This window comes from Pseudopodoces humilis, chromosome 7, assembly GCF_049639895.1.
Source record: "Pseudopodoces humilis isolate 2021_Gansu_Grassland_sample_001 chromosome 7, ASM4963989v1, whole genome shotgun sequence".
Taxonomy (NCBI): domain Eukaryota; kingdom Metazoa; phylum Chordata; class Aves; order Passeriformes; family Paridae; genus Pseudopodoces; species Pseudopodoces humilis.
This window is the reverse complement of record NC_142206.1, coordinates 6,331,520-6,344,966: the sequence shown is the minus strand read 5'-3', so window position 1 is coordinate 6,344,966 and position 13,447 is coordinate 6,331,520. Positions and strand designations below refer to the sequence as shown.

At 47.5% G+C, this 13,447-nt stretch overlaps 1 protein-coding gene across 2 annotated transcripts in view; it reads right to left on the bottom strand.

The window, feature by feature from the left end:
• The window catches only part of SCUBE2 (signal peptide, CUB domain and EGF like domain containing 2), a 39,457-nt gene extending 27,872 nt beyond the window's left edge, over positions 1–11,585 (bottom strand). For both annotated transcript variants that reach the window (XM_014257809.2, XM_088057840.1), the window contains exons 1-5: positions 11,429–11,585; positions 9,134–9,256; positions 8,575–8,700; positions 5,658–5,792; positions 149–274 (exon numbers count right to left, since the gene is read on the bottom strand). In XM_014257809.2, the coding sequence (XP_014113284.2) occupies positions 149–274; positions 5,658–5,792; positions 8,575–8,700; positions 9,134–9,256; positions 11,429–11,585 (667 nt within the window). The remainder of the gene's footprint in view (positions 1–148; positions 275–5,657; positions 5,793–8,574; positions 8,701–9,133; positions 9,257–11,428) is intronic.
• Between the last annotated feature and the right edge of the window lie 1,862 nt (positions 11,586–13,447).

Sequence of the window (13,447 nt, the reverse complement as noted above, 5' to 3'; positions counted from 1 at the left end):
GACATCAATTCTGGTTTAACTCAAATGCACACAGTTCAGATGTGACATCCCATGTTAGCTAAAACATGCCAAGTCCCATTTCAGTGCAAACAGAGCACTGTTGGTGTTCACTTGGGGGAACCATAAGCATATGCAGAATGTTGCCTACAAATGCAGCTCCTCTGGTTCTTGGACAGCTCAAATCCTGGTCGGCATTCACAGGCAACTCCTCCTTTGGGTGTTTCTCTGCAGATGTGGGCACAGCCATGATCTTTGTTCATGCAGCTCATGCCTTCTGTAAAACAGGAAAGGTACACAAGCATCAGCATCCTCAGAAGCTCTGTGAGCAGGCGACAAAGTCAGTTCAATAAACACACAGACTAAGCCTCTAACTCTGGGAAGACTCTGCAGGGCTGGGACAAGAGGTTTCAGCTTACAGAGAGGAAAGGCAGCAAGTCCAGTCCTGCAAAGTCTCTGGCCCCAAGGTTTCTCCTTCTGTGATCTTTTCTGTGCCCGTGTTCTTTGACTGCAAGGTCAAAGAGAACATCCACAGATTTGTACAGCACCTGCATTCTCATCCAATTCTCTCACTTTCTACCTTCAGGTGTTCATAAAACCTCCTCATTTCTTTTATAAAAGTGGTAGTGTCCTGGCAAGGTCCAAGTCTAAAGGGAAGTTCTTAATTCTCTGCTTGAAAGAGCAGCCAGCAGTCCCAGGAAGGTTTAGAGCAGCAGTCAAAGGGTCATCCCAATTTCAATTCCTGGATACAGAGCAGACTCCCAGAGTCATAACCTATCTCAGCAGTGACCAAGTAGAGACCAGGCCAACATGCAGATTGCACACACACTGTATGCCAATTCTCTTTGTTGTTAACCACTTTGTTTTCAGGTTTTTTTCTGATTTCAGTACCTACCACCCAAGATGACCTCAGTGGGTATTATCACAGTGTTCTGTGTTTCTACACACTTTCCCAGCTAGACAGAACTTAGTGCCAGTGCCTGCTTTAACCAAATGAAGAACCAGTGTGACACTAATGACTGGATTTCTTTTGCTGTACCTCCTAAAACATTCTGTCATTTTATCTCTGCCAGTTCATGAACAGCACTCAATTGCCAGAGTGTCTTTCCTGGCCTTTACAAAAATATGAAGTCAATTAAACTGGGAGGAATAGTTCCTAAAATTATTGCAAAAGCCTCTTTCCTCTTGCTCCATGGTTCAGTGTAATCAGTCTTTGCCATTGGCAAGAAGGTGGTAGAACACAAAAACACCCAGCAGCTGGCTGAGTTACCCATTGGGATCATTAGACCAAATTAAGGAAATAGGTTTTCTTTTAATAGAATACCACAGATTTTTGACAGTCCTCTACAGTGCTGCAAAACCAGGAAAGAGAAGACATCTGAATGTTCTCCTTGGGTGTACAGAGAGCACACCTTTACCATCAAATTCTCTGCCTTGGCTCACTTGGCTTTGAAAGGACAAGTTACACCAAAATGCCCTTTCTTCTCAGTGAGAACACTCCATTTATGAAGACCAAGTGGAGCATGCTTTGGCTGCAAGAGCTCATTCCACACCACCCCTGTGAGCTTCTCTGGAGCCAAGTAGAGGCACAATCAGGAGCAGAAGAGAAAGGGTGACCATGCCACAAAGGGATTGTGTGATCAGTTCCACACCCTATATATTTTTTAACTTACACAGCCCCTTTTTCAGCCTTATTACTAAGTGAAACAAACCCGTGGCATTGTGAGGCAGAGGTCAGCTCGTCACCATTATTCCACTCCACTTCAATTAGGTCCTTGTTCCACACTGCTATTCTCACCCCCTGGAGCACCAGCTACAGGACCCTTTCTCTATTAAGACAGCTTTAAGCAACAAAAGACTGGACATTGCAGAGCCCAGATTATTCTGCTCTACTGGCTTTTTGATTCCTTTCCCACAGTGAGGGCTCTCCAGAAGTCCAACAAGACAATGAGACTTCAAACCCTGCAGCACACAGACACAGCCTGAGGAGCCCACAGGAAAGCTGTGTCACCCATTATTGTGTCAGTCAGGGAAGGAGACAGCCTATGAAGCCACAAATTAGCCTCATTAGCACTGGTTTTGTGAAAGTTCTGGTCTTAAGCATGCAGTATGGCTTGGTCTGTTAGCTCAGAGGGGTTAGGGAGCATTAAGGGAATTAGCAGCTTAGTTTCTGCTAACAAAGTTATTCTTTTGTCTCTGTTGAGCTACCGAAGGGGAAACTGTTCAAGCAGGTACTCTGGTAAAGTTCACTGACACCAAACAATTGGTTTATATGCTCCATTTGGGATTGCTCCATTCTGAGTGAGCAGGATTCGATCAGGTCTCCATAGAAAGCTAAAATTGCACTTTCCAGACCAGGATGCATTTTAATTACAAAGTATCCATTGTGGAACAAGGTACTCCACCAAACCCACCCAAATCTGGCCGACCCAAAAGGCAGTTTCATAGAAGATACCCACATCCACACATTCCAATTTGGGACTGCTGCTTGTTTCCAAAGCTGGTAGATCTCTCTCAGCCCCATTTTATGAGTTTGTATTAAAGAGATGTCTATAAAGCCATAAATGCTGTGTGGCTGCAAACCCCTTGGTGGACACAAAGTCTCCCAGGTCACATTGTTCCAGTGCTGTTGGAATGGCAGGCTGGGACCCAGAAACAAACCCCAAGCAAATTTTGGTCACATCTCCCCCTACACCCCCCAGACACACAATTTCTCTTGTAGGACACCCTGCCCTGCTGACTCACAAATGTCTTGGGATGGATGGCTCTGGATTGTCCCGCTCAGCCAAGAGAGGTGAATCCAGCCTACTTGGTTGAGCAGATCCTGAGCCAGGTGAGACCTTTCTGATGACTGGACCTTCTCAAAGACACCCAGCAAACCTGAGGTCTGAGCACTCCTGCCACTGGCAAAACACAGGCAAAAAACCGCCAGCACACTAAACTGATTGATCTCCTAAATTGTATGATCTGGGTTTAAATATTTAAAATTTTTTTGCACAGAAGGCATCAGGACAGCATTCCCAAACTGCTGGGAGCTTCAAGGCTGCATTAGGGCATGTTCAAGCAGGCATTCTGTAGGACAGACAGGGAGGATGCAATGGTACAAAGAGCTAGCAGACACTCTGAGAGAATAGAAAAACGGTGAGGAGCACCAGCACAGCCAGCAGAACAGGACATCCCAGGAGCATTTTTGTCTTCCATCACACTTTCTACATCCCTGTGCTAAGGCAACTTTTCCCCAGGAGTTCTCCAGTTATCCCTGTTCTCTGCAGTCAAGGCCCCAAGAGTGACAGCTGAGGTGGTGCCCTGTGTCTGAGTCCACACAGCGATTCAAAACTCGGCTTCCATCCTACAGATCCCGCTCATTTGCATCAATTCAGCCCAACAAGCAGAGAGCTATGACTGTGAAATACCACAAGGGAGAGCAGCAAGATTTGCCATCCAGAGCAATAGCAGCCACAAAGATGCACTACATATTTACTCACAAAAAAACCTCAGTTTTCCTTTGAGTTTTTCTATTCCCGAATATGGAATTATTAGGGAATACAAACCCAGAAACAAGGTGCACATGCATGGCTGCCCTGCCAGATACTTTAACAGCCTCCCAAGGTAATTCATTCTCCCACACAGATGAAGAGCAGCTCATTCCAGCAGGCAAACAAGGAAAAAAAATAGGATTGTGCACAACTTCCCAGGAAAATTTCAGTTCCTGTGCTTTAAACTCCAGTTCACTCTGCTTCTGTGTATTTAAAGACCAACATTGCAGACCACAGGGAAGGTCTCTCAGGCATTAATATATGAAGAATCTTAACAGGACTGGGAGACAGGGAAGGAAATATTCCCTGTTTTTACAGATAAGAAGCAAAACTGAAGAGATGGTCTAGTAGGAGCCAAAATCTGCTTTGATCAAAGCTGTGAGGTCTCAGAACCAATAAAGTACAAACACTGAGCAGTGCAAACACAAGGCAGAGAACAGAAGTCCCAGAAATGAGCAGAAAAGCAGAGAACAAAGTGAAGGGAAAGATAAAGAAGTGAGATTTGGCTTACAACAGACATGCCCACCCAAGGGAAAAAAAAAAAAAACAAACCAAAAAGTTTAAAAAAAAAGGTGGGGAATCCCGAACAGCACTTTACAGTAATGAAGGGGGGGGGAGGGGAGAATAGAGGGGGCTGAAGGGAAACAGTCACAGCATGAAAACCTGAAAAAATGGCTTTTAAAGAAAGAAAAACAAACACTTCAGTGTTTTACTAAGGAAAAAAAACAAATCATGCAAAGCAGTGTGCTGAGGTTTTTTCTTAAGACTGGTTTTGATAAAGATGTATTATATTAGATAGTTTTAATGGATGAAACATCCATCTTTTTTGTCCTCTTTGTTTTCCTTTTCAAAGAAAAATACCCATGTTTAGTAGATGCTTGGTATTATGAAAAAAGGACCTTTTTCAGGAAAAAGAAAAAGAGAAATTAAATGCATCTTTAAGAGAAGAGACAGAATTCCAAAGGTACAAATAAGGGAGCAAATATGAATGACAGGGAATGCTGCTGCTGTCAGCTCAAAAGAGTAGAAGGCACTCAAGTAGCAGTAAGTATGAAAAGGGGGTTGGAAGTTTTTAGTCTCTCGGCATCAGACAAGACAAGGAGTTCAAGCAACCAATTTCTGTCCTCAGAGACCTCCTCCACGGATGCACACAAACTCACATCCCTGCTGTGCCTTGTCCCCACCCCTGGATCAGCCCCTGCAGTGGGAACCTGAGCCATGGCCAGAGGGAGCACCCAAGCCCTGTGAGACCAAGCCCAGGGCCAGAGGAGCTGAGAACACAAATTCTCCATCCAAACAAAGGATCGGTTCAGCTCTGTCAGATGATGGCCACCTCATCACCCTCCTCTGTGGATGGCCATATATGTCTATAAATGTTGATCTCTTCACTTTGGGGATTTTTAAAGTGAGATTTGTTTATTCATGCTCAGATTCCTCTTATAGTTATGCCAACAACAAGCCATAGATTAAAGAAAACCTTGCAGCTTTAAGTGCTTCTTACTAAGATTTTCGCTGTACAGTTCAATGGACAACTCCCTGATCTGAGCAACCACTTTAAAGCACTCCCTAAGGGCATCCAAAATAATTTTGTTCCATCTGATGTACAATTAGATATCCAAGACTCTGATCTCTCAAAGGTCGCTTCACAAAGGTTTCACTCAAAACAAAGCAGGAGATTTGAATACCTTTGGGGCTGACAAACAATAAATCTCCTAGATGAAACCTAAACATTGTACAGGGAACCTAAGAGGTGTCTGAAGGTACTGCAGGTATTGCTCTGTAACTAAAGCCAGTGAAAATGGCCAAAACTTCCATTTGTTGCCATTCCTTGGATTAGGACACGGCTGAGCCAAGACAGAGCATCAAGGGCGCTGGGAGCACAGCAGCACAGCCTTGAACAAGCACAGCACCGCAGACACGCAGCTGGGATCAAAGAGGAGGAAGGGATGCAGCATCTTCAAAGCCACTTAGAAGATCCTGACGCACTGCTCCTTTTAAAAGCAGCGAGGACTTCAAGACCCTTCGCAGCTTTGAAAACATCAACCCAAGAACACTTCTGAGGATGCTTTAGAGCTTTTGCCTCGGTCAGACGCTGCTGCTCGGCGCCCGGGGGCGAGGCGGTACCTTCGGAGCGGTGGATGCAGGTGTGCTGGTTGTCGCTGAGGAAGAACCCTTCCCTGCAGCGGCACTCGTAGCTCCCCACGGTGTTGACACAAACGTGCTGGCAGCCACCGTTGTTGAACGTGCACTCGTCCGTGTCTGAGAGAGAGAGGGGGGAAAGACAGAGATCAGCTTTGTGCTCACGCCAGCCCACGGCACAGACAGACATCAGCTCGGGTTGGAACCATCCCAGCAGCTGAGACACCCCAGGCTAGCCTGTGCTTGCTGTTGTGCTGTCACCCTTGGGAAAGTGCATTTCTGCTGCTGCTCCAACCATGTTTGCAGTCTGCCCCAGCAGCCACACGGCTCCCAAGAAGTGCTGGCCAGCCCAACCCATCGGAGCTGATGGTCACAGCTAAGGCAGGGCCAGAGCAGGACCCCCACCACCCACGGGAACATTCCCTGCCCTTCAGCACAGCTCCGCTCCACAGCTCTGGCACATCCAGCTCAGCAATCACCTGTGGCTCTGGCTGCCTCAGTGCTTCCAAACCCATCCAAACTATAAAAGGTGTTTTCCCAGCTCCACATCTTGAAGCGAAGGTGGAACAAGAAAAATACCAGCCTCAAAATAAATTCAGCTAAAAACCTATCCCCTGCACCTTACTTTCACCCTAGCTGGAATTCACACCCCACATCTGTTCTGGTGCTTGGTTTGATTTATCATCCTCCTCCCTCGAGTCTGGGACATCATCACTCATCATCAGAGCTGCTTCTGTGCTGACTGACTGCGGTCAAGGACAAGAGCAGAAGTTCTGGAAGCAGTTTTAATCTTGAATTTGCAACATTCAGAACACAGGAGGGCTCCACTTACAAGATCACCAAGAGAACCAAAGAGTAGAAAAACTTTAGCTAAGCCTCTGAACAACAGGATGCCCATCCCAATCTCCAGTTCTTTGGAATTCTACCCCTTAATAAGCACAGGGTTTTTGTAACTATGACTTCCAAATACTTTTCCTAGTCTAATTTTCAGAAATTTTAATGGGAAATAAAAAGCACTCAGTCCCTTAAAAAGAGGACAAAACCTTGCTGAGGCAAAGCACTGGTCTCATTTGCAAATTCATCTGTAACATCATGTTTGCTCCCTGTTTTGTTCATTGTTCCTGGCTAATAGTACAATGTTTTTAATTTAACATTGTAGCATTTCTGGCAGAAAACAGCTGTCTTTTTTGAAACAAAAAAGGAGAAAGAGAGGCTTTTAGTAAGAGGCATAACATAGTATTACAACAGATTTAATGTCCACTGCAGGCAGTGAGTAAGCCAATTGGATGCAAAAGAATGTGACCTGCTGGAGAAAAAGAGCGGCTGACATATCTCCATCACAAAGAAGCTGAGTATTTTAGAGTTCTACAGTGATGTGAATGCAAACAATCATGAATAAACAGCCACCATGAGTCTTTAGTGCTACAGATTTGAACTCCAGCAGATGTTTCTGTCTTACAGACCTTGGAAAGCTTTCAAAAAAATCATCTCCTTCCAACAAGTAATTGTCTATTTGGCTTAGACCCAGGCACACAGCAGAGATCTTCAAAAATAAGGGTGAGAGGAGGGCAACCCTGGCGTGAACAAAGTAAATAAACAGATTAAGAGAAGATGTGATCCAATTTGCTGCACGCCAAAATATTTATTTAATGTTTACATCACAACTCAAAATTGGCACATCAGTGGTAAAAACCTCATTGTATGTCGATGACAATTTGTTTTATTTTATTTTATAGGTCTGCCATGCAATACTGAGCAGCTTCCCAGTGACAGAGCAGGTGGTAGATTTTGGTCTAAGTTATGTCACTGGTCACAAACAACTCAGCTGAAGTATGCCCTGGGTACAAAGAGAATACACACATGCCTTTTGGTGCCATTGTCAGAGGCAGTGTGCTCCTTCACACCCAGCCCTTCATAGTAACCTCAACTGAACTCCACTCTGTGTTTACAAAAACACAAAAATAAGATGGATTTCCTGTTATCTTAAAGTATCCTCAGATATTTTGTTTCCCTCTCTATTTAAATGTTTGGAACCTGGTGAGTTCACCCTCTCCTCCACTGACACTGCAGAAAGCTGGGTACACAACAGGATCCCAGCAGGTAAAACCCAACACAATCCCACTGAACACTCCAGAGGTTTCTGATTTGTCTCTCAGCAGAAGATATAGCCTGGGCATGGTCTGACCCCCCACCTGATGTGCCACACACGACTGGGAAGCACCCAGCCAAGTAACTTCGATTATGCAGTGAAAGCAAGGCTCCTTCTGACTGCCATGGCTACAGAGGTGTGTCTAGGCACCTCCACATGGACAGCAGTAGAGAAAAACAGATCCATGCCTGAAAAAGAGAATGGCACAGCTAACACAGGGCTGAGCCACACAGGGTGCCCAGCTGGGGCTCAGGAAGCAGGACAGCTTCACCAGCTCAAGGCTTCGTCCCTCTGCTCTTCAATGGCCTCCAGCTACTGCACACTCCAAATCATCCTCTCCTTTTAGGAATACTCAGAGTGAGAAGCCCCCACATTACAGATATATTTGAGAGAGAAGATCCCTAAGCCTGGAAACACACCTGACAACTGATCCTAAACTAACTGCAGAACAGAGGGGACAATGATAGCACATGTTCCTTTATATAAACTCATTTAGCATAATAATAGATGACATTTGGCACACTTTAACCCAAAGCACTCCACAGAAATATAGCACAGTTATCCTCATTCATAGAGGGGGGAATGAGCCACACTGGGATGGTACCTCAGTACCTGAAAATCCACACTCTCACAAGCAGCATTCTCTCTCTGAAAGGACTGAGGCCAAGAGATTGCCATGTGTTCCCCAGGGATGCAGCTACAGGGTTGTGCTGCCATCACCACTCACGCTGCTCACGAGCACACACTCCTTACCCAGGCAGTTGTGGCCATCGTGAGCCAGCATAAAGCCATCGTAGCAAGTGCAGCGGTAATTTCCTGGAATGTTGAAACACTCGTGGACACAGCCCCCATTGAAGTCGTTGTCACATTCATCAATGTCTAAGGAATAAAGCAAAAGTCAATATGATGGATGCTTGCCTGAGTGTTACAGACAGGGATGTGACTGCCTAAATGTGAGCAGCAACTGCTGTCCAAAATCGTCATTGTCTTGCAAATACACTACTATATTTAAAGCATTTTCTGCTGAATGTTTCTGATGACTGAGAAAACACCCTGAAACACTCTTGCAGCTTTACCTTATATTTTTAAAGGCTGCTGGTTAAACAACAAACTCATTATCAGGCTGAGTGAAATGAGCAGGTGAATATCCATGCAAGGTTTGCCTTTGAATTCTGCAAACAAGAAGTAAATCGGGTGACGAAGCAATCACAGTTTTGATTTAAAAATCATCCTTGGTTATTTTTAGTGGCTCTGTTTTCTTAGCAATGCTCCATGCTGGCACAGACAGAAGGCAGTGCTCTGGGATCTTTACCTTCACATTTCCTCCCTTCACCGGTGTAACCCACTTTGCACATGCACTTGTACAGCTTCGGGGTGTTTTGACAAATAGCATCTGGGTGGCAGTCGTCCAGCCCCAGGGCACACTCGTCCACATCTGTGAAAAGACAGCAGGCTCAGGAGGGATGTCAGCAGGAGGAGAACAGGGAATGTCCCCTGAACACATCCCTGAGGAAATGACAAGGCTGAACACCTCTCTGAGGTGCCCACAAGAATATTGTGTGTTTCCATGTGTCAGGACAGAAACACGCAGAGACAACCCCTGCACTTCCATTTGTGTCATATTCTATCTGCATACAGATATAATTGTGTGCAATTCAGATAAGCCCACTGTAAGCTTTTGTGCACATTTATAAATGTATCCAAAAAATGTCCTAAGCACTAGATGCTCCATGAAATTCAGCTGACAGTTTCACAGAGATCCATCAGAGATTGTTAATCTTTCTGATTAACAAAAAACAGTCATCAAAAGAGTTCTTGATCACATCCATGCATCACCTGCAGGAAGCCAAATGGTTTTTTTAAATTAACAAGGGGAGTTGATTGAAATGAACTTTCAAGTCACCACCAGCAAGTTAAAAGACTGACTTACCATTAAACAGACGTATAATCTTAGAATATTTTTTTTTAATACAAGAATAGTATCTGGGGAGCAGCACTGCCAAATCACCTGGCCAGCCATCTCAAAGCACAGCAAACTGAGGCAAAATATCCAGGTGGAAACTTCAGAGAAGAGGAAATGAAGAGAAAGGGAAACACCAACAGGAAGAAGTCCTGGAGATGAAGTGTAGACAGAAGAGGAAGAAAAGTTACAGGCAGCAGAAGACATCAGCACAAGCTTTTCACACAGCAGGAGAAAACTGAAGTATGGAAACAGGAAGATTTCCAGCAACTGGCTGAAAGGAAGAATTGTAGAAGCAACACCCCACACAGGTACAAAAAGTGCCTCCTAAAACAAGAAGCAATGCATGAATATCAGCAGAAAGCAACTACTTCAATAGTCAGCCACTTTTTACGGTGGGGATCACTCCAAATGGAAATTTCAGCCAGCACTTCTGCCATTTACAATTATAGCATTCATCCTGCTCTTTTTTTTTTTTTCCTTTCCCCCAATCACAAAATATGCCTGTAGGTACTGCAGCAGCTGCCAACTGCAGAAAGTGTTCACTTGGTTTTAACTCCTAATGGGGTTTGGCAGTGGGAAAGAAGGCAAAGAGCCGGTGTGAGAGCAGCCGTGCCTTCCTGGCTCTCAGGTGCACACGGCGGCCGTGGGGTCCCCAGCCACTGCCACCAGAAAGGAAAGTGAAGGTGGCAAACAGCCGGGAAGAGCAGCAGAATCCACTTCCTCTCAAAGCAGAGAGGTCAAGCTTCAAAAACACGGGAGGCAGTGAATTGAAGGAGAGAGTCGTGCAGGGAAGGGTGCAGGCAATAGCTGAGGGGTCTCCAGCTAGCTGGGCTCAGGTAGGTGGGGCAGAAAGGAAGAATGGGCAGGGAAGAACAGAGAGAGGCCATAAAGGAGCATCGGCCACACGTGCCCTCGGCACCGTCAGCTCTCCCCTGCCCGAGCCAGGGGCACACACCTGCCCCGGCAACAGGGGTCCCAGAAAACACACACAGCAAGGAGGGGGCTTCCCTCTAAGCCAGGACACAGAGATATCAATCAGATCTCGTGCCAGCGGCAGGACAGCAGCTCAGCTGGGTTATTTTTAGACCGCCCCTCTGCGATCTGCAGCGTGCGGCGAAGAACCGCAACAAGAAGCCGCATCGCTAATGCGTGCAAAGGCGTGGAAAAGAGGGCTAGGAAGAATCCGTAGGCACAGAGAGCGAGATTTCCCCTTGCAGTGACAGTATCCCGAGCAGAAGGGAGACCCTGGAGGAACGAGGCTGTGAGCAAACATCGCAGCCTTCAACTTGGCAGGAGGCGGCGGGAGAATCCCTGGGCTTGCTCCGCGGGGACCGAAAGCAGCTCCACCCGCAGCACCCGCCGCACGCACCCCGCTCCCCAGGTGCCCCGTCCCGGGGCTCTCCCCTCTCCCAGGGCAGCGGGAACCGCCGGGAAAGCGGCATTGGCAGCACCCGCGGAGCCCGAGAGCCCTGAGAGCGTCGCGGGCACGGCCCCTTCCCTTCGCCGCCGGCCCGGAGGGGAGAGCGGGAGCGCCCGGTGCCCCGCGGGGGGAGCCGCTGTCCGGGGCTGGGGCGAGCGGGGGGCGCTGAACGGGCAGGGACCGGGGGCGCTGAACGAGCAGGAGAAGGGGCGAGGGGCACTCACCGGGCAGGGAGCGGGGGCAGTCCCCGGGCAGGGACCGGGCCTGGAGGCACTCACCGGGCAGGGGCAGCGCGGCGGGGCCGGCCGGCGCGGGCAGCAGCAGGAGCAGCAGCGGCAGCGCCCGCGCTCCCGTCGCGCCGCGGCGGCCGCCGGACCCCATCGATGGCGCTGCTGCCGCTGCCGCCGCCGGGCGGGAGGAGGCGGCGGCCGAGGGAGTGTCTGGGGCGCCCGGCCCGCCTCGCACTGACAGCGGGCGCGGGGCGGCGAGGGCTGGGCGGGCCTCCCCCTCCCCTGCCCGGCCCTGCCCCGCCGCCACGGGCGCTCCCGGCAGGCGAACCGCCCCCTCCACGCCCGGGGGAGCCCCGGCAGCCGCCCCGGCGCTCGCACACCTGCGGCAACCCAAACATAGGTGGCCCACGGAGCCGCTGCCGCCCGCAGGAGAGGGAACAGCTCACACGGAGGAGAGGGAACAGCTCACACGGAGGAGAGGGAACAGCTCACACGGAGGAGAGGGAACAGCTCACACGCAGGGACGGAACAGCTCCCCGCGGGCCGGGAACCGGCGCAGGGACAAGCCCGAGCACACGCGACGCGTTCCAGCCTCATCTGCCTCTGTTCAAGAATATAATATTGACATTTTTACCGTGTAATTACACCCCGCTGCAGAGCGTGAAGGCCGTGCCAAAACCCCCGCATCACCCCCATCCCCAACCCAGCCCCACCCCACCTCCATTCCCAGCCAGGGATTTCTCACAGCTGTCAATCCTTTGGCAGGTAAAATTTGCTCATACATTATTCACTGAAATTATAATTTCCTAAATAATGTCTGACCTTTCAGGCTGCGAGCAAAAGCAGGCTGTACTCTTTTCCACCCCTCCCTCCCATCCCCATTTCACTGCCCTTTCTCTTTTGTTTTGTTCTGTGAGAAATACTGAGCTGTTCCTAGTTGCAAGGGCGGTTTATACACATTAGTAAATCTTCAGAATGAAACTTTCCCTCAGTCTTTGTCTTTGTTTCCTTAACGGCAGCTATAAATTACCTCTCTCCTTTCTCACTGGAGCATCAGGCTTCATTGCTTTTGAAATGATCAAAGTTATTCTCTTTTTCAATCCAATGAGAAGCAATCTTTTGTGTCTCCTGGACGGTTTCAGTCTTAGTCAATCTCATCTATAAATACATAAAGCTGCTCATTTAACACTCCAAGGATTCTCCAGCCCTGCACCATGCCACAATCCTCCCCTCACCAACAGAAAGCAATAAATGAATGAAGGGTTTCTTGGCACTTTCTATGATCTCGTGAATAAACCATCATACTTGGGCTGGGAATTGGCACACCTGCACATCTCTCATCCAGGGATTTCACTCGAGGTGTCTCCCAAACAACTCTCCCAAATGGACGGAGAAGCCATCTCCCAGCCTGGCACATGACTTCAAGACACCTTACAGAAAAGCTGGTACACATTTCAGGCACTGTCAAGTTCCCTCAATTAAATTGACCAGTATTAATTTAATTAACATTCATCACAAGATTTGCAAAAGACAAAGTAAGAAAACATATGAAGAGTGTAGCAGAAAAACCAGGAAGAGAGAAGGAAGAGTCATGTAGCCAAAATATCTAAAGCTGAGGCACTGTTAAAGCAATACATCTTTGTTACTTCTGTAAGCTAAAACATAAAGTGAGACATAAATATTTGGGAATGCCTGAGTTAGATCAAAAGATCTCACTGCAGCTTGGAAAACAAACAGAACAATATCAAATTTATCTTAGCTAATGAAGCCATTCCTTATACATAAATCTCTTAAGTGTTTTGTGAAGGATCCTGGCTATTATTTCACATATAACACACATTTGTTTATGATGAAGAACTGCCATTAAAACATCTCTTTAAAGATACAAACCAGACAAGCTCAGACCTCAACTTTCTGCAGCCTTTTTAACTATTTGTATTCAGCTACAGAGCTACAGTGACAGATGACTGCTCTGAGCATGAAGACTTTTACTGGCAGAGAGAAGATAGAAAA